We start from the raw sequence: 19,347 nt of genomic DNA, 5'->3' as shown, positions 1-19,347 counted from the left end.
CCTAAATGATAGAAGAATGGGAGCCTAAGGGTATTTCACTGCAAGCTTGGTCTATATGTTAGATGTATACCAAGGGTATTCCCTGACCTATAACTGTCAAATACGCCACTGTACAGTAGCATATATAGGTCACAATTCAAAAAATCTATGTACCACAAAGTTTAAGTTTTCAATGTCCCGCTGTATAGGGAAGAACAGATTGTGCTCATTTTTCTATACAGTAAAGGAACAAAATAGTATGCCATCTCATATGGGGCAAATGATGGCCTATAAATATATTTGGCTTAATAGAAGGGTATGTTCACACTGCCTTGCAATCAGAGCCAAAAGCCCTGTCCTTTTTCCCATCCTGCTCTATCCGACAGAATCCATATCGAAAATCCCATTAAAATGTGATGCTGAAAAAATGCACAAACCAGCACCATATGCCAAAAAACATACAGAATTTCAAAAACTGTGTCATAAAACACTTATGAATTTTTTGACACAGTTTTTTTCAACCATGTGAACTTACCCTTAGAGGGGAAATGCTAATTATCACTTGCTCATTGAGATGGGAATAGTGCGTTGTATGTTGCTACATAGGACACGGATCTCTGTAGTGACTTCAATTAACTTTTTATAGTAAGGGGATAAAAGAAATCCTCATGGCAGAAAATGTAAAGCTGAAATTATTACCTTGTCAAATGGAGGGTAATAAATGCCTACTTTGGAGTACTCTGTGAATTTAATATGCAGTGCTGTGGCGTTCTCCGTGAAAGGATTGGTGCGGACGGTCCCCATTGGGTTCAGCATTTCTTCAAGTTCATCTAGGAGGAAAACGACACATTAAAATTAATTAGTCGTGTAAATGAGGACATGACGATACTCCCGGGATAGCCCGTACTTACCAGGAAACGATGACCAGCCGTGCAGCACATGATCACCCGTCTTTAGCTGTCCCTTATAGTCAAACACCATAGTGTTCACCCAGGCCACAGGAGAGTGCTGCACAAGGCAGAGGAAAAGAACACTTAGATAAACGCCATTTACTACATTAGAAAGACTACCTGGTCTCCAATGGTAATATGTCACCAGTCTTAGTGAGAGGGTCAAGGTTCATATCCAACCTACAATGAGCATACTGACCCAAGCCTACAGCAGGTCACAATACAGTACACAAAGGTCTTATGTATATGATAACATTTGTTGGAAGAATTAATATGTAAGGGTCAATATATAAAGAACAAAAGGCTCTAGTTTTTTTTTTTTTTTTTTTTTTTTTTTAGAGTTGCCCATCACCTTCACTGTATACCAGATACGGCTCCAAGGTGGTTGCGGTTTCACAGTTTATTACAGCTTTGTCCCATTCCAAAGAAAAGGACTGAGCTAGAACTACCCATAAACCTTGACCTGTGATAGGTAAACAACAAAGGGACTACTCTACTTGCCACCAACCCATAAAATCAGCTGGTCAGTGGGGGCGCCAGGAGCCAGAAACCCACCAATATAATACTGATAGCTATGATAACGATAGTCCATTCATTTTATAGAACCCTTTAATCCCTACTATTACTACTCGCAACCACAGGCTTACAGAACACTTAAAAACTGGACAATAGGAACGGACTTTGTAGTGCAGTAGCCAAAAAAATAAAACTTTGGTGATGTTGATGGGTCAGTTGACATGATATAGGAAAGCTAAGTGAATACTCTACATAAATAAGTCCCAAACCTTTTACAATAGCTATAAGAAATTATAGCTCAAGCTGTAAACCCTTCACCACCAAGGATGCACATAGTGGTCATGACCATAGGCATACTGCCAAATCTATGAGTGTAATGTGCTGTGCATTAAAGACACAGCATGTAGAAAGTCAGAGTAACCCCCTGAGACATCGTATACTTCACTATACTACAGGTTAAGCTAGGATATAGATATTATCACAATATGGAAATAATGCCAGGAATGCAGCGATGGCCGGATAAGTGTAACAGATTAAGAAGTTAAAAGGTATAGCAGTGGGGGTCCATCTACAGCCGAACATGTTTAGATCCCACAAAGAAAAATCATCTGTCCATAGAATAGGTGATAAATGTATGAGCCACTAGAATGGGAATTGTAAGCCCCCTGCACAATTGCTGTGAGATGGAGTATTAATGGAGCGGTGGTCACATATAGGTCCTACCACTCTATTCATAGTCTATGAGACTTATGGAGATAGACATGTACGGAGATAAAATAAAAGGCAATTACCATTTTCCCGGCCTTCTTAATGGTCTGGTACTTAGGGTTAGAAGCTTTGTTGCCTTTCTTTGTCTTGTTCTTGTCCAGTACGGTATAGATAGCCAAGCAGAGACGAGCCATTCGTGGGAGGTCACATACATAAATGTCAAAATCAAGTGTCTCGTTCCACAGATGGTCATTTTTTCCTGGCACTTCAGAGCTCATGATGGGTTTGCCTAATATTTCAGTGCCATGGAATAAGCCTGCCCGTATCACGACCTGGGGACACATGACATTTCATTATTTACTATGCGGAGATGATCCGAAGCACCATGTATATTCCTAGTGTCCCTTTATAATGCTAAGGATTTCGACCTCAGTCAGGACTGGTGGGGGTGCCAGAATATTCGGTGCTGCAGTGACTTCACTGTTATTCCCTACAGATCAGCATCTGCAGAGAACTGCAGCCAGTCCCATTCACTAGTATAGAGCTGTGCTGCAGCTGCCTTACACATTAGGTGGCCACAAATGAAACATTGGCAGGGATACAGCAGTGCAGCCCCTTCATGTTCAGTAGCGTGGCGGTCTGAGAGGTTAAGTACATGGAAATATCTGGAAAGAAAAATCTACAAATAAAATGAAACTGGAGGTTTCCATTGAAGTGTAACTCCAGTTATAAACAGCTTTTCATAAATGAATAGGTGAAGAAACTTTATATAAGAAACATTGTAATATATCTTATTAAGGAGATCGGTTTCCTTCTCCACTTATTAAGCTGTTCGCCTGCTCCTTAGCTTCAATCTGACTACTTGTTTACATTATATTCATCTACGTATTCAGCCTCTAACACAGAGCTCTATGGAGAGGGGAGGGGTGAAGCAGGAGGCTGTTTTATTGCCCTATTCTGTGCACTGCTAGCCTCTTATCCACAAACATAGCAGTGCTAAAAGTATACAAAGTACTAGAAAGTAGGAGTAGCAATTATATAGTGTTTTGTCTATCCCACTCCCCCTTCATAGACTATGTAGAAGGTAATTCTCCCTGAAAAATGGAGAGGACAACATATTTCTTTATTAAAGATATATTACAAAGTTTCTTGTATTCACCTGTACTATTCATTTATGAAAACCTGTTTATAACTGGAGGTTAACGTTAAATTACATAGTAAATATGAGAAATTAAAAGACAAATAAACAGTTGCATTAGTCTAGTAATAAATGTTGAATAAAAAGTAGTAAGTCTTACTGTATCCTCTGTGTTTAGTTTGCTCCCTTTTATCAGTGTAATCTTGTAGGTTTCATTCAAGTCCCAGACACTCCTAGACACCATCTAAAGAGAAGCCAAACCACAATATTAGGAAAGGTCATTTCTACAGCAGTGGCAGACATGTCATTCATATGACTAAAGGCCATAGTTATAGCGCTTTTTTACAATGACTATACCATTGTGTATTTATTTTGTAGCACATTTGTCCTTGATGATTTTTTTGTATGTCATCTGGCGATTTTCTTCATTTTCTCTGCTGTATTATAGTTTTATGAAATAATCTACCATATATTTTATATGTATTATTTATTAATAAATTTATATATATTTTTTTTACCTATTACTGGTGATATTGATGTATTTTCTAGCCCTGATTCTGTTTGTTTCGCAGTAAGTTTGCATATATTGGTGCCCAATTGAGGTTTTTGTTTGAGTAACACAATAAAACATCAAACTAAAATGATTTGAGAAAATCATTCAAACTCTGCAAAATGTTAAATTTACTATATTTACAAAAAAAATGTTTAACCTTTAACAGTCCACAAATATAAATATGTTTATGTTTGTTGGGAAAACCCCTTTAAGATTAGACATGATTGAGCATTTAAATAATCCAAAAATAATTTTTTAATGGTGATAGTTTGTTTCCGTTATAAAGCAAATATCCTAGCGATATTCAGTGACCACAATGGACAAGTCTTCGTTCACACTGATTATCTTTCTAGGGTGTTTCTAGAAAACATTCCATTGATATGTTCTGACACTGTACACATTGATTTGCATTAAAGGGGTTTTGCGGGATATAGATATTGATCACCTATGTTTAGGCATGTTGCAGATTCTCTTATCTACAGCATGCATACTATGTCGCTGAGTATGTCATGGATTGTACCCCTTTAATGTAGAGGTGCGATATCCACAGTGACTCTGCACGTAGCGCACCACATATTTCTAGTGGAAGAACTTGGCACTTCTAGAACTTGGCACATCGGTCAAAACCATATAACTGGCAATTAACACTAACATAAGTAACCTATTACTCAGTAATATCCTCGCTGATTTAATATAATACAATATACTTTAGATTGTAGTTTGATAACAAGAGAAATTTTTTAGTTGAGAAATAAGTGCCTTTGCACATTGTAACAATCCAGTTATTGGAAACAAGTGTTCTTAGGATTTTTCTGCAACTCAGCCCCATATCAGAGAATGAGACCAAGCTGTAACACCAGGCACAGCTAATACATAAAGTACAGTGCTATACTCAGTATACAATGAAGGGGGCCTTCACGAGCATCTGTTAATAGGTGTTGCTCCACTGATTCCAGTACAGTTGTAATTTTTCTGTAGCCCCCACCATTCCTGAGCAATCAGTTTGTTTTGGTGCCCGATATGCTACAGAGGCTCTGTACTATCAGAAGGGCGGTGTCAGGCAGGGGGCCTGATTCAGAGCTCCAATCAGAAGCCAGTGTCAGAGCTCAGAATCACACCCCCTGGCTGCTCCTGCCTGAGCAGTACAGAGTTAAAATAGCATATCAGGCACCAAAACTAACAGCACAGATTTCTCAGTAATGGTGGGGACTGCAGAAAAAAAATTCTATTGTGCTGGAATCTGTGTAACAGCATTTAGTAAATGATGTAAAGAGCTGGGACTTGGCAAAGGTGGCGAAAGGTAATCTTTAATCAGTAGCTGTGGTAATTCCCACCTATTAATAGACAATGGTGTGATGATAAATCCAACCTATTCTTTACAAAGCACTTCCCTTTATCAATAATACTGAAAAAAAAGATTCTGACTATGATAATACACTTCCTATTTAAGTTCCTCATTTCTTTTTTTTTTCCGAGATCTTAATGTTAAAATTTGTGTCAAACTTCACCCGTGTGCCAATTAGTCAGACATTGGCAGGATGTAGACGTGCAAACTGATCCCCGGGTCCATGTGGACAACATGAGGCCACAAAATAACTACACTATCAGCTTGTGAGGTCACCTTCAGACTGTGTCAATAAAACAGTATGACTGCAAACCTGCCATATCCTGAACCTATGGCTTGACAACATTATGCCTGGAAATAAATATTTCTACGATTAGAAAATGGGCTTGACCATTCAGGCATAGGGCAGTGCCAAAGGGGTCATATTATCCCTGAGCAGTATATAATAGAGCTCAGTGATATATGAGTTTGTTGGATTTCTGAGTAAAATGACAGGACTGCTAGGAAAGGCAGGAAGAGTCCTGATTCCCCCGCCCACACACATTGATGGACACCTCTCCTTGTATCAGTGTGTGTACATAGAAGACTGACCGCCACTGTGCATGGGCAGAGGAATTAGGACTCTCACTGTCTCTTCTAGGAGTCCGGTTAAGATTTATAGAAAATACAGACATGACTTCAGTAAAACCTGATCATTCATTTATAGCTAAACACACTACAGCCATGGGGTTAGTTACTTACAGAGGCACCCCTTGTTTTGGGGGGCAATGGCAAAGGTGGCACAGAAGCTTTCCTCTTCACTGCTAGTTCAATGGCACTCATTTCTTGGTCAAACATCTTCTTGATATTACAGCACTCAACTAAAGTGAGCCGAGGGAGTGTCCTATTCACCACGCAGTTTGTGATATACTGGAAATGATGGAGACATATTGGTAAATCATCTCCTGGACACACAAGTGCACATATAGTTTTAAAAAAAATAAAAATAAAAATAAAAATAAATCACTAAAATTATTTTGTTTTATTATAGAGCTAATGACTGCACTAGAGATGAGCGAACACTGTTTGGATCAGCCGATCCGAACAGCACGCACCCAGAGAAATGAATGGAAGCACCTGTGATGCTGCGTCACAGGTGCTTCCATTCATTTCTATGGGTGCGTGCTGTTCGGATCGGCTGATCCAAACAGTGTTCGCTCATCTCTAGACTGGGCCTGTTACTCTACAGGTATATAGGTATGTTTACATAGGTGTGGTGAGATCTGCACTAGACTATGTATTCCCAGCTTGGCAAATTGCTGCTAAAATGTGACTAACCACTCCCATGTCCTGACCCCTAGGAAGAGCTGAGCAGTGCGGCTTGTGTCGCTATAATAGTGACCCTATGGGAAATAGTTTAGCTCAGATGTGCGATGCTGTATTTGGGGGGCTCTATGGGGGTTACGGGAATAGGGTAGTGCAGCATTGCTCGCTGGTTCATATATGTCCTGCCCTAGGGGATAAGGAGCAAATATACCCATCTCGGCAGCTACGGGAATAACCCTTGAAAATAATGGCTGCAGAAATTTAACAAACTCCGCAGACAGGTACGCAGATCAGCAAGTACATTAATCCCACTATGATTCACTGGAGCGATGACTATTCAGAGCAGAACCTGCAGCCATAATGAATAAGAGGAACAGGAACCCATGTTTTGCTGTATGGCACATAAAACATTCCCTTTACATATATTAGTGACAGTGTGTAAGTAGCTAGAGCAAGATAAACTAAGGTAGCCTTCACACGATGTAACGCTGCGCTCATTCTGATCGTAAAAACACGCGCGTAATACATTGAAAGCATAGGGAAAAAAGCCTCCCATTCATTTCAATGGGGAGCGCACGTATGCCGGCTCCCATTCAAGTCAATGAGAGCTGCTTTTTACGCGCTCATTCTGAACGTGTTTTTACAATTAGAATGAGCGCAGCGTTACATTGTGTCAAGGCTCCCTTAAAACAAAAATTTCAGTTCAACCTGGTTCAAGAAATAGGCCCTTTATTGAAATTCAAGTGCCAATAGGGTTGCCATAGGAAATGATTACAAGTGAATTTGTAAGTGTGAATAAGGCAAGGTTTACACATCACAGATTTGCCAACAGGAAAATCCACTGTGGATCTTTTTCCCCAGAAACAAAATTTGGATTTCTGCCACAAATTAGGCAAATCTGCATTTAGATTAGCTCCATTGTAATTCAATGAAGCTCATCCACTCCATGGTCCATTCATTTGCAAAGGATTGTCTGGCGTCTTGATTGCTTTTCATTCAATTGTTTGGGGGAGGAACAAAAAAATAAAGGAAAAAAAGCGGTTCATCCAGTTTATTTTCTGTTGCATGGTTCATCTTATGGGATTAACAAAGATGTCCGACTTTTCAAGCGGACAGCAAAAACCTACATGTCGGGTTTTGCTGTCCGCTTGAAAAGTTGGACATCTTTGGGAACGGACAGTTAAGGACAGACACGGACTGTAAAATAACGCACCCGATGTCCATTTAAATGAATGCAAAATGTCACGGACACAGCTAGTGTCCGCTGCTAATGTCTGCACAAGATTTTGAACGGACACTAGCTGCAGACACTACCTGTCGGACACTGATGGTAGTGTGAACGCTCCCTAAGGAGGCAATAAATATTTGAGGTGTCCTACAACAATCCTTCATCGTGTGAACCTACTGCTGTAGTAAAGAATGTTTTACCATCTAGTTGTTGGTTTGGTAAAAGGAAAGGTCTTTCATATGTAAATACTCACCTGAAACTGTATCAGCGGATAATCCCCAAATACATACTCCAGTCTGCCGATGACCTGGAGCACATAATCTTCTGGATCCACGTCCTCATCTTCTCGGCCATGGATGGTTAACCGTTTGCGAATAGCTAGTTCAATCAACTTTATAGGGGTTAGGTTTGGGGATACCTGGAAGCTGAAGACATCCTAGAGACAATCAAGACAATGAACAAAAGTAGAACTTCAGTTAGAAGGCAAATGCAAACTTTCAGCAAAAAAAAAAAAATGATGTATAGGCTTAAGTAGTGAAAATGAATGTGTCAGATCATTTTGGGACACTGGGGTTCAGTATCCCAAATAGATATTTTGCGTCCCATAAAACAAACCTTTATGGGTGTTACTCATCTCTGGTGCTTCTAGAGCCTGTGTTGTTGTTCAGAAAAACTGAGGTGTACAACCCAGCTTCATTGCGCATGAGGTCAAGCACATACGCACTGAAGCCAAGGAATACTTCTGTAGCTTCACTGAAGTACTATGCAGGCGATGGGAGTGTGGCCACTGGGTAAGTACAAAGATTTTTTATTTTTAAAACAGGCAAGGATTGCGTAACAAGAGGATTATTTGGGACACTAAAGCCTTGGTCCATAATGGAGTGTATTAGCTCTGTTAGAAGCGTGAACATCATACATATTGTTAATCCAGTGTAGTAATACAACAAGGCAAAAATACAATATAGAACATTATGAAACCAGCATATGGCAAGTGAACTATCCTTACACTGAATGATTGACCATGTAGGTGTATAAAAAGGTCAGGAAGTATAGCAGTTGGTTAAATGAGCGATCCCCGGCCTTATTGCGAGATCTTTAACATTTGTAGATCTAACTAAGAGATGAGCGAACACTGTTCAGATCAGCCGATCCGAACAGCACACTCCCATAGAAATGAATGGAAGCAGCTGTGACGCCGGCCGGCTGCCGGCAAAGTTAGCGTCACAGGTGCTTCCATTCATTTCTATGGGAGCGTGCTGTTCGGATCGGCTGATCTGAACAGTGTTCGCTCATCTCTACTAACTAACAATTGCCACATATATAATTCCCGCTTGGGACAGTTCTTGACTGTGTAATGTATACAAATGTTTGGTTTATCAGAAAAAAGGATGGGAAAAGTGTCATAGTACCTGACAGTTTTCAAAGTGGATGGCTACCACCAGGTTTTTACTAGGCAACTTGTCCTGAGCGTTGTCTGGCATGGAAGGCTCGAGTTCAGGAGGAAAAGTGCATTTAAGCCATTCCAACCAGGTCAAACTAAGCATGGACTGGATCTTGTCTTCACTGATCCTTCGCATCTTACTCCGAAATTCCTTGACCTCATTATCCTGAAGGGCATCAAATTCTTGGAGACCTGTATTGAAAAAAAAAAAAAAAAAAAGAAGATCCAAATTAACCAAAAAGAAGCTGTGAAACATGAAATAGTCTGGAGATAACTTCATGGGGCAGATTATTGAAATAGTCTAGAAACAAAACTGTCTTAGTTGCTCATATGGAGAAGGTATGTTGTGATCATATGGTGGATCCATACTTGGTGGTCATTCAAGTAATAGAATGGCGCAGCAGCCCTGTCCACTGTATAGAGACGGTTCTGGGGAATTGCTCCTATTACTTGCACTTCTCATCCACTAGCCGCTTCAGGCACCCGGAGGCTGCAAGACTAGTGGATCTGTGCGGGGCCTGGGTGGGGATAGATCATCAGTATGAAAACTCACTCCGGACCTGGAAAACCCCTTTAACGCTACATACAATATGGCCGAAGATGCAATGATGCCTTACTAGATAAATGAGATTTACCAGTGATACTGAATTTACCATTACAAGTCCTGTATCTGACATAAGAAGCTGCAGTGGAAATGGAAATGTATCAGATATAATGCAAAGAGAACAGAAATACAATTTCCTTCATTGTTCAAATGGATTCTTAGATGAAAACCTACTGAGTAAAAGATCTGAATGTGACTGACAGGTCTTATGACTAATACCTAGTCTGTGATGTTTTAAAGGGTTAGACAGAAAGGGCATTTTGCTGTGGGTCCCAAGCTTCAAAGAAGTTTATTGGACTAAGATTTCAGCCATATGGTTACAATACACAAATGAAAATATCTTTTGGGGTGACACCATTTTATACCGCGCTTCCACACAGGTTAGTCCAGGAGAAATCACATGTCAAAGAAAGCACCCAAAATAAAAGGGTCTAAGGCTCTGCTCACACAGGTGTCAATCTTGCATATAAGAGCTGTCCATCACCCATAGAGACACCATGCAGTACTGTATATATATATATTTTTTTATGGGAGGTCTGTGTAGAACATGGCAGATTGTGCTGCTCCATACAGAATAAAAAAGCTATACAGATGTCTGGCAACTGGCAAGGGCCAAGAGGACACTAAACAGGACCACAGGGTTGGTAGGCCAGACCGACTCCTGCTCCATCTCTGACGGATAAATGGCCGACTATAAGGGTCTGTCACAAGCAGTAAAAATCCTCTAATTTATGAAAAAGCTTGTGATTGGATTCCTATGAAAGTAAATCTGTAACAAACGTTATATGTAATTATTATTCAATATTAAAAATGAAAAATACTGTATCTAATTTTATTTTGGAGCTGGAAACTTTTTTCCAATCCACAGCCCTGAAAAACAGAACTGCATACAGATAAATTCTTCCCATTAAAATTCTGGAACCACTGACCAAAGTTTTTTTTTTTTAGGCTGGGTGACAAATGTGTCAATGATTACTGTTCCCAAAAGGAACATCTTTTCCAGAATTCTGAATGGCCACTCTGCCTCGACACGTGCCTGGAAGCCTGTGTGCCAATATCACATCTAAGGAAGAAGCGAGCACTTTGGGCGTGACAGGGTTAATTCTTCGCTAGAACTTGCACACAGGTGCAGGTTCCTAGTGGTTCCAGACCTCGGAGCATCTGGGGACCTGATCTATGCATTCCTGCATGTGATCTCTCTCCCTCCAGTCCTGACAGCTCTGTGGCACAGCTCGGGATTAAACCAGAGCCAGAGCTGTGGATAACCAGCACCATCTCTCTCCCTTGCACAAAGAGAGATCACGAGCTCATTTCCATGAAACGCGTTTTAAGTGATTTCAAACATCTGACAGCGCCCTGAAGGTAGAGGGGGGTGAGGGGAGGGGGCTGGACAGAGGAAATAGGCATTTATTAGAAACAAATGAGCGTATTGTGTACTGGGGAGGATGCTCACGTCTCCTAATCAATAACATCTCCAATACACATGTCACATCTAAATCTATTTGTGTGCATGTATAGGCGCTATTCTACTAATACAGTACAAACACCACACTCAAAAGGTAACCCAAAGCAATCCTATGACCATAGGTCCCAGCCTGACTGTGGCTCTAAAGTGCTGAACATTATAGGGACCTAGGATTTAGTTAGTTTACACTATCAGACCCACAGCCAGGTCAGGATTCTTATTGTGCTTGTGCGAAACGGGTCCAAAAATCTGGATGGACGGCAACAACAACCAGAAGCTGCAGTCCTCACATAGATATGGCTGTATTCACATTATCATCGGCCAATACGTGGAATCTGTTTGTATAAAGCAATGTGAACTTATCGTTTTAGATACCCATTTACATTTTAACTGGTTTGTTAAATGTAGGAGGTGTAAATGGACCCACAGTGCAGGTTCATATGACAGAATATGGAGCGGAACATGAGACGGTTTTCTACCTTGAATTCCTCTCAAGATTCTGACCCTGTGTACCCCGCGTCAGAAAGAAGAAGCAGAGCCTTGGCTTTAAAAACAGCTTTTTTTGGGACACAATGGGGTGAATCAGAGCGAGCCTCGTGCTGTGGATCCTGCGACTGAATCAGCTACAGAGTCTGCGAGAAGGCCAAGCAGAAGACCAAGCAGGACGCTTCTTCATTACAGCAAATCTGTAATGTCCTTGTCCACCCTCACCTTTTGCTAAACCTTATTCACCTTTACCCAATGCAATTCGATGTATATATTCTTTATATTGTTGTTTTTTGTTTTTCTTGTATAATAAGGAGTACAAAATAACATGCTATATTTCACAATATATTATGTGCCTCTGGCTCCATAAGATCTTTACAGATGCCTTACAGACATCAGGTCTCTGTGCGCTGCCTGTAAGGGACTGCAATTGAAGTAATCCCCTGATATACTATGGAACGGCCATTAAAGCAAATCCCTGTTATGCAGAAGGCAACTGATCGGATATAAAGGTCAACGTGTTCACAAGCACCCGCTATAAGGCAGGTGGCATCCAATGGAATAAGGTGTCAGAACAGAGGTGCACTTGCAGGCTGAGGACCAAACTGGAAAACCTACTTCAAGCAAAAAGGGTAATACAATGGCCATGGCCAGAAGAGAATGGAATGAGAAGAATACCAGTAGTCCAGTCCAGGAGGTGGCAGATAAAGCCAAATCAGCAAGAAAGGGGTTGAAGAGTCTATCCACCTTTCTACTATTGAGTGTATGGGTTAGACATCGTATGAACATTACCAGGAACCTTCTTGTCCCAGAAAAGCTGATCTGCTGGGGTCCTGGCTGTTAGATCTTTCCAGATCTAAAATTGATGGCTCCTCCTAATGATAGGCCATTATAATATTAGAAGCAGTCTTAAAGCGATGGATGGTATTGGAGGCATAGAGAGGTACTGTAATAGCCCATTCACTTGTATGGGGGCGCTATTATAGCTCCATCCAACCTGGGAATCAGTTTTTCATGGTAATCCATATGAAGGAAGGAAGACTGATCTGTTGTGAAAACAACAAAAGTAGACAGCAAGAATCCAACATTCAACTGTTATTCCTCCGGACGCCCAACTACGTGTGATAGCATCCGCTAAAAGCTCCGGGATCTGGTGGCAACAATCTAATATATATGTATTCCATTCAATCCCTGTCAGTAAAAATAGGAGCAAAACATAAAGACCGAGCAAAACACTGAAGTATAAGTGGACTTCAGAAGCTGCACACAGATGAAAACCATAAAAGCTCTCGTAGGGCCCATGGTTACAAAGCCTATTAGATCACGCTTATTATGGTTTATATATAAGGCTACATGTCACTCATTGTGCACAAATGAGTGACATGTAGTCACCCGAGCCAGGTTTAGCAGTGGATTCCAGATTTGAGGGGCGATGGGGAAAAAAAGAGGCCTTCTATAGGGAGAAGTAGTTTGGGAGAGGATCATGCTGAGGCTTGGAAAGTCAAATGTTCTCTTCTTCATCTGCCAAAGTCAAGTCAAAGCTTGTCATTCAGGGCAGAGCCGGGAGATCTCAGGGAGATTGTGGGAAATATGCCAGAGTTATTTCACCGCGCTCTACTAACCGGAGCACTCGCTGGAGTCAGACTGCTGACGTAGTACACAAGGTTACAGACTAAAGGTCTCTGGGATGCTCAGCCGGGAACAAACTTCAGTCATATTATCTCTGAATCAATGAGAATACATACAGCGCAGTTCTCAAATGCTGCCGGCTACAGCAATGGATGTGACAGTCCATTACAAGCTATTGGAGGGAAACTACTGATATACTCAGACACTGGGGGAAACATTAGACAAGACAGTTTTGTTACAAGCTGATCACATGGGGTCTCACTAGTGGGGACCCTCATAACAAGCATTAAATGAATTACACCAGGAAAGTTAAAATAACATCCTTAAAATCCACTGTCCAGATGATAGGTTCATCTTTACCACTTTGCAGAATTTTGGGGGGATTGATACCCACAATGTGAGCAGAAATGATAACATCTAAATGCTAATAGGTAGTCACATTCACTAAATTCATTAATTTAGTTTTCTTTCCTGAGACAATTGGTGTCATCTTACTAAATCCATTATATATACCATTAATATTTGGTGAAGGATCAACCAACTCCTGCCGACTGATCAAATGAAGTGGAAAGTGATATGTCGCTTCAGTTCTGCTTCATCTTCACATATGGTTGGCCACTGATTAACTGGTCCACCTCCTTGATCCAATAGTAGCCTGCATGGGCACGCTTTCCAAAAGTCATGGTGTCATAACGGTCAGACCTGCACCATGTGAACAATGATAGCCCTTTGATAACTGAAACAAATATTCATTTTTGAAGTCTTTGACGGATGACTGTAGTCTACTTTATAGGAACAAACTAAACCATGTCTGACCAAATTCCCTTTTAAACTAGTTTTTCTTCCATCTAGCCAGAGGACGTGGTGAGGGAACGAGTTATATGGAGAGTTGGTATTCCAACGCTACACCTCTACAACCTATGGCTACTGGACAGTAATGGATCTGAAAGACTACAGCTAAACCAAGGCAGGCAGAAGGAGTAAACTAAATGGGGTACTATTCAGCACGATCTGAAATGTAAAAGGGCCTTTATCTGCCACATAAGGAGTTCATAACATTCTTCCAAAGTATTACCAGCAGTCGGTGCTTTCCCATCATTTCTGGGAATAGCCCAACCCTAATCCAGGAAGACACAGAAAAAAATGCACCTTGAAGGAATGTTATTTCTTGCTAGCACTAGGTACCTAACAGGCATTGTAGAATATCAAATTAATAGTCTTGAGGTTTAAAGGTTATACTTTAGTGCTATATTTATAGAAGAGATCTAAAGATAGGCTAAATATAGAGATACTGACATTGTCACAAGATCCTGCACAGTCAGAGTTGTGTGGGCCGGTCTCACCAGCAGGGCACAATAAGGGCTATTGTTTCTATGCTATGACCTCACTCTAAGCAAGTGGGTCAATGAGGATGCCAAGAAGTGACGCCTGGTCACGCATTACCTTTTCCTATCAAGACTCCTATCTTGGAATCCAACTTCTCTGCAGGATTGCAGCTCCTGTTCACTAGTTTCAAGACAGGCAGGAAGGGTCGCACATCGCAGAGCCGCCGACTTTCATCTTCCAGCTCCTCATGGACAGCTGTTTGGTTGACACATTGGAACATATAGGAGTCAATTTCCTGGAGCAGGTGGAAGAGGGGGTAACTTTGTGCATCCTTCCACGCAAGCTGAGAACAGAACACATTCAATATTAATGTTAAGGTGGAGAGAAGGAACCTCCAGTGTACATGACTATAGATACATATTAGTCACGGAAGAACAAAAAGCAATTACAGATATATTACCCAAAAACAAATGGTTAGGTGCTTTCTGGACTAAACTTTGTAATACTGTGGGCATACATTTGTATGTTTTTTTTTGCATCTGCTCACAAAATTTAGAGACCTTCCACAACTGTAATACTGATGGTCTATCCTTTTACACAGATTGATCTGTGCCCAGAATAGGCCCACTTAAATGGCTTTATATAGCAAAAGTAATCCACATGGGCAAGTGCCCCATACAGTTTGCGTCATTGTTAGCAGCAAATCCTGTTTATATGGCAAGATGTGCTTCAGAAATGATCTTATTGCCAAACAAACTTGTGCTGCTCTCTTTCCATGAGGCAATGATTGGGAATGAACACTCGCCCGACCATGTTAACATAATGGCCTTCAGTATATGATTAGAGGGGGTGAAGTGCCAGAGCTCCCACTGGTCAGCTAAGGGAATAGGCTATGGTGCAAGCGCTGCATCCCCATTGTTAGCCCAATTACATATGGTTGTGGCTGTGTCTGAAACTGCAGGTCAAGTACAGAAGTCTGAACTATAGTATCAGGAACAACCACAATCATATATACTCTGCGCCTTCTATTATTTTGGTGGAATATTAGTATTACCTGTTTAATCTGCGATATGGAAGCATCTCGCGGCACCTTCATCTGAACATAGATTCCAGTCGGGAGTAAGACATCTACAGTCACTTTTGGAGAAAGCTGTGTATCGTCTGCCCAGATGTCCATGGGATCCGACAGAGTGGGAGGCATTTTGTGGGATGAGGTACTACCTGTGAAACATGGCCCTGGAAGGAGACAAACAACATTCATGTCATTGGTATGATTCATTACATTATATGGCTACAAGTCTGGTCACAAGAATGAATTATGGAATTAACTTATCTGTTGAAAGGGAGTCTGTCACCAGTAGCCAGTACCCTAACTTATTTATCTGCAGGCTGGTTTGTTATTCTAGATTCTGGTGACATACTTCAATGACGTAACTCTAAATAGTTGTCATAAACCTCTTCCTCTTATTCATCTCTTTCTTTTAAGCCCATTTTGTCCTATTTTACAATTAAAACATATGATGAAATATCCCAGGAGATCAAACATGTCCTCTGCCATCTCCTTACTGTCATGAGTCTACCTGTAAAGTAAGTGGCTGCAGCAGGAACCTCCCCCCACTGCTCAGACTCGAACAGAAGAAAAATAGAGAGCTCTGAGAAGAACATGAATGTTGCTGCATTGGTCTTGGACATCTTGAGCTTGGCACAAGAAAACGGTATCCAGTGATGATTCTATTGTGCCTGAAGGTTCTTTGGCACTGTCACACAGTGAAACTGTTTTTATTTCATGTCTAGAGGCCCGTGAGCCACATTTAAGGGCACCACTTCAGCACATAGAAAGCCAAGAGGATCTTACTAACTTTACTGACGCAGCTACTGGATTATTTTATCATGTGACAGTCCGCTCTGTATTTAGAGGTGCTTTTTTTAATGGTTTAGTGAATCAAGAAGAAAAAGATAGGCAATTCAAAACCCACAGAATAGTCTCTTTTGGAAAGTTTTTGTTAATGTTTAGAGATAAGCGAGTATATTCGATCAAATACCTCCCCTGCATAGTTTTTGGTGTAAAAAAAAAAGCGCCAGGGAAGGTGGGAGGTTGCTATGGATTTGCTCTATGTGAACCCCACAGTATTAGACACTTAATGCTTTATTCACAAGAGTTTGAAGATAGATCTGAGGTTGTATACAAAGATGGGTACAAAAAGTGCATGTAAACCTAACACTGCAATGTCAATGTTATAGGTAGCTGACATTATTATTATATTATATAAAATGTAACAATAATAATAAATAAAAAATAAATAAATATAGTACTAGAAATAAAATGTATTACTACAAGGAATCCCACAAAGCCCATCCTGCTCCAGTGGTCCCTCCACACTTTGTCATGTGACTACTGACTCCAGCCCGTAAACAAAGTTAATGGCATCGTTTTTTTCTTTAGTTATTAATCATTTAATATTTATTTGCTGCTTTTTAAAATCCTCTAACAACTTCTGTAACAAAATACAATGCAAAATTCCACTTTACATAGTAAAATAAGCCACAGCTGACTGCTCCATTACCTTAGATGGAGTGATCGGTGAACTTTGCAAGCTGCTGCCTGACCTGATGTGGCAAGGGTTAATGCGTCACATAGTCATGAGGCAATACTAATAATATCACTTCCCTTAATTGTGTACGACAACAAACAAGATCATGTCAGCTAAACACAACCAGCATTGTCCTAGACTAAAAGACGGGGAGTGATCCTGGTGCGGGGCCAAGATCCCACAAAGCAAATCCCGTAGAATCAGAGGCAGCTTGTGAGTGAACACGTGACATGAAAAGTATGGACCAAGGCGTGTTACAGCCGGACAGGAAAGATGCAAAATGACAGATAGCGCTCGCTATAGAAACAAAGAGCCCCCTTCATGCCCATTCTATCATCACACGTTCATTTATTGGAGGCAGACAGCTGAAGAGACTGTAAAGAGTTAATACGGTAAGAAGTCACCTTGCAATCCATTGCTCTTATAGCGGAGGGACATCAGGGATAAAAGCTCCAAGTTCTTCAGGCTGCATAATGAACAAGTGACTGCTATCCCTATGGGGATGCCATGCATATTGCTCGGTATTAATCACTGCCTCGTTTCAGGTTTGCGCAAGCACAGTGCCCTCCTGCCCACGTAGTGAGTACCTGCTGCCTGTTACATAACTGCCAGCGCTGAATGGAAACAGACAAGTGTAAGCATTCCCATGATAAGCCAGCTGCAAAAACATGCATGCCATTCTCAATCTCACCATACCCGCTGCTGAAAACTTCCAGGAAAGTACGAGATTGCCTGCCTCACCCTACACTTCAGCCTCATAAACAAACTCACTCCAACCAAAACACTGTAATCATTCCTGCACCCCTCACTGATTGTTGGCCACTCTTCCCTGCAATCCAGATTCTCCTTAGTTTCTGATCAGATACCACATTGACTTATACACCGAGTGGTCAAAAGTCATGGGAAGGTACCAGATGTGCAGGTCGCCCCTCTGAAAGCCCTGATAACTGCAGCAAGACGACGAGGCCTGGACTCCACGAGGTGTTGGAAGAGTTCTGGAGGGATATTGATCCTTCAGTCTGCACTGCAGCCCACAATTGGTCCTGTGAAGTTGGCACTGGGTCCATGGAGCAGACACTGGTATCCACAGCATCCCATAAATGCTCTATGAGATTGAGGTCGGTCGAGCAGGCAGGACAATCAAGGGTTGTGAGGTCACTGGTGTGTTCATTAAGCCAGTCCCATGCCATCAAAGAGCGATGACATATTGCATTGTCCTGTTGGTACACAGCATCCCCATCAGGGAACTCCAACACCAGACAGGGGTGCAGATGGTCTGCTATAAGTTGCACGTATTGAGTACCGGTCATTGATCCCTGCTCCCGGACAATGGGGCCCAATTTTGACCATGCGAACATGGCCCAGATCATGATGGAGACACTTCCCGCCTGAACACAACCCTGTTGGCATTCAGGATCCATGCCCATGGGCTCTGTACAACTGGAACCGTGATTCATCAGACCATGCCACATGCCGCTACTGTTCCATGGTTCAATGACGATGGTCGCGGGCCCATGCCAGTCTTCGAGCTCTGTGTCTTGCCATCAGCAAAGGGACACGGGTCAGGTGTTGACCATTGAAGCCTATGCAGTGCAGTTCTCGGCGTACAGTCCTGGTGGAAATGGGGTCCTGGCGCCCCACATTCAAATTGGCGTCGATTTGACCCACAGTACACCGTCGAGAGCGGTGTGACTGTGGAGGTGACGTGACGCCTGTTCATTGAACACTCGTGGTTGACCGATGCGCCGGTTTACGTGGCTGCCAACATTGTCTCTGCGATATTGCAGGTCCACCCGAGACACTGTTGACCTCAGAAACCCAAATTGCTGGGTAATCTCCAGAATGCTATGCCCCATGCGTCTTGCACCAATTATCATCCCATGTTCAAAGCCACTTAACTCGCGACGTGCTGCCATATTCACGAGACACCTGTCTTCAGACTGCTCAGATCTGCTGGCGACACTAGCGCCATAGGCTGCATCGAGTCACACTGTTTGAGCGTCACATCTGACACAACCAGCACTGAGACACGCCTTCCTATGACTTTCGCCCACTCAGTGTATATTTTCCTTTGCTCTGCTAT

The 19,347-nt window shown here is 41.7% G+C and overlaps 1 protein-coding gene across 2 annotated transcripts in view; it reads right to left on the bottom strand.

Moving 5' to 3' along the window:
* PIK3CB (phosphatidylinositol-4,5-bisphosphate 3-kinase catalytic subunit beta) overlaps positions 1 to 19,347 on the bottom strand; it is a 115,642-nt gene that overhangs the window by 19,744 nt on the left and 76,551 nt on the right. The window contains exons 1-10 of one of the 2 annotated variants that reach the window (XM_075268986.1): positions 17,669 to 18,013; positions 15,728 to 15,909; positions 14,791 to 15,016; positions 9,132 to 9,355; positions 7,976 to 8,158; positions 5,931 to 6,098; positions 3,452 to 3,535; positions 2,237 to 2,485; positions 891 to 987; positions 679 to 809 (exon numbers count right to left, since the gene is read on the bottom strand). In XM_075268986.1, the coding sequence (XP_075125087.1) occupies positions 679 to 809; positions 891 to 987; positions 2,237 to 2,485; positions 3,452 to 3,535; positions 5,931 to 6,098; positions 7,976 to 8,158; positions 9,132 to 9,355; positions 14,791 to 15,016; positions 15,728 to 15,909; positions 17,669 to 17,777 (1,653 nt within the window). In that variant the 5' untranslated portion in view covers positions 17,778 to 18,013. Of the gene's footprint in view, positions 1 to 678; positions 810 to 890; positions 988 to 2,236; positions 2,486 to 3,451; positions 3,536 to 5,930; positions 6,099 to 7,975; positions 8,159 to 9,131; positions 9,356 to 14,790; positions 15,017 to 15,727; positions 15,910 to 17,668; positions 18,014 to 19,347 lie in introns of those variants that run through there. The other variant, XM_075268987.1, reaches the window with a different exon arrangement.

The sequence above is a fragment of the Leptodactylus fuscus genome, chromosome 3 (genome assembly GCF_031893055.1).
Source record: "Leptodactylus fuscus isolate aLepFus1 chromosome 3, aLepFus1.hap2, whole genome shotgun sequence".
NCBI lineage: Eukaryota > Metazoa > Chordata > Amphibia > Anura > Leptodactylidae > Leptodactylus > Leptodactylus fuscus.
This window is presented reverse-complemented; position numbering and strand designations above follow the sequence as displayed.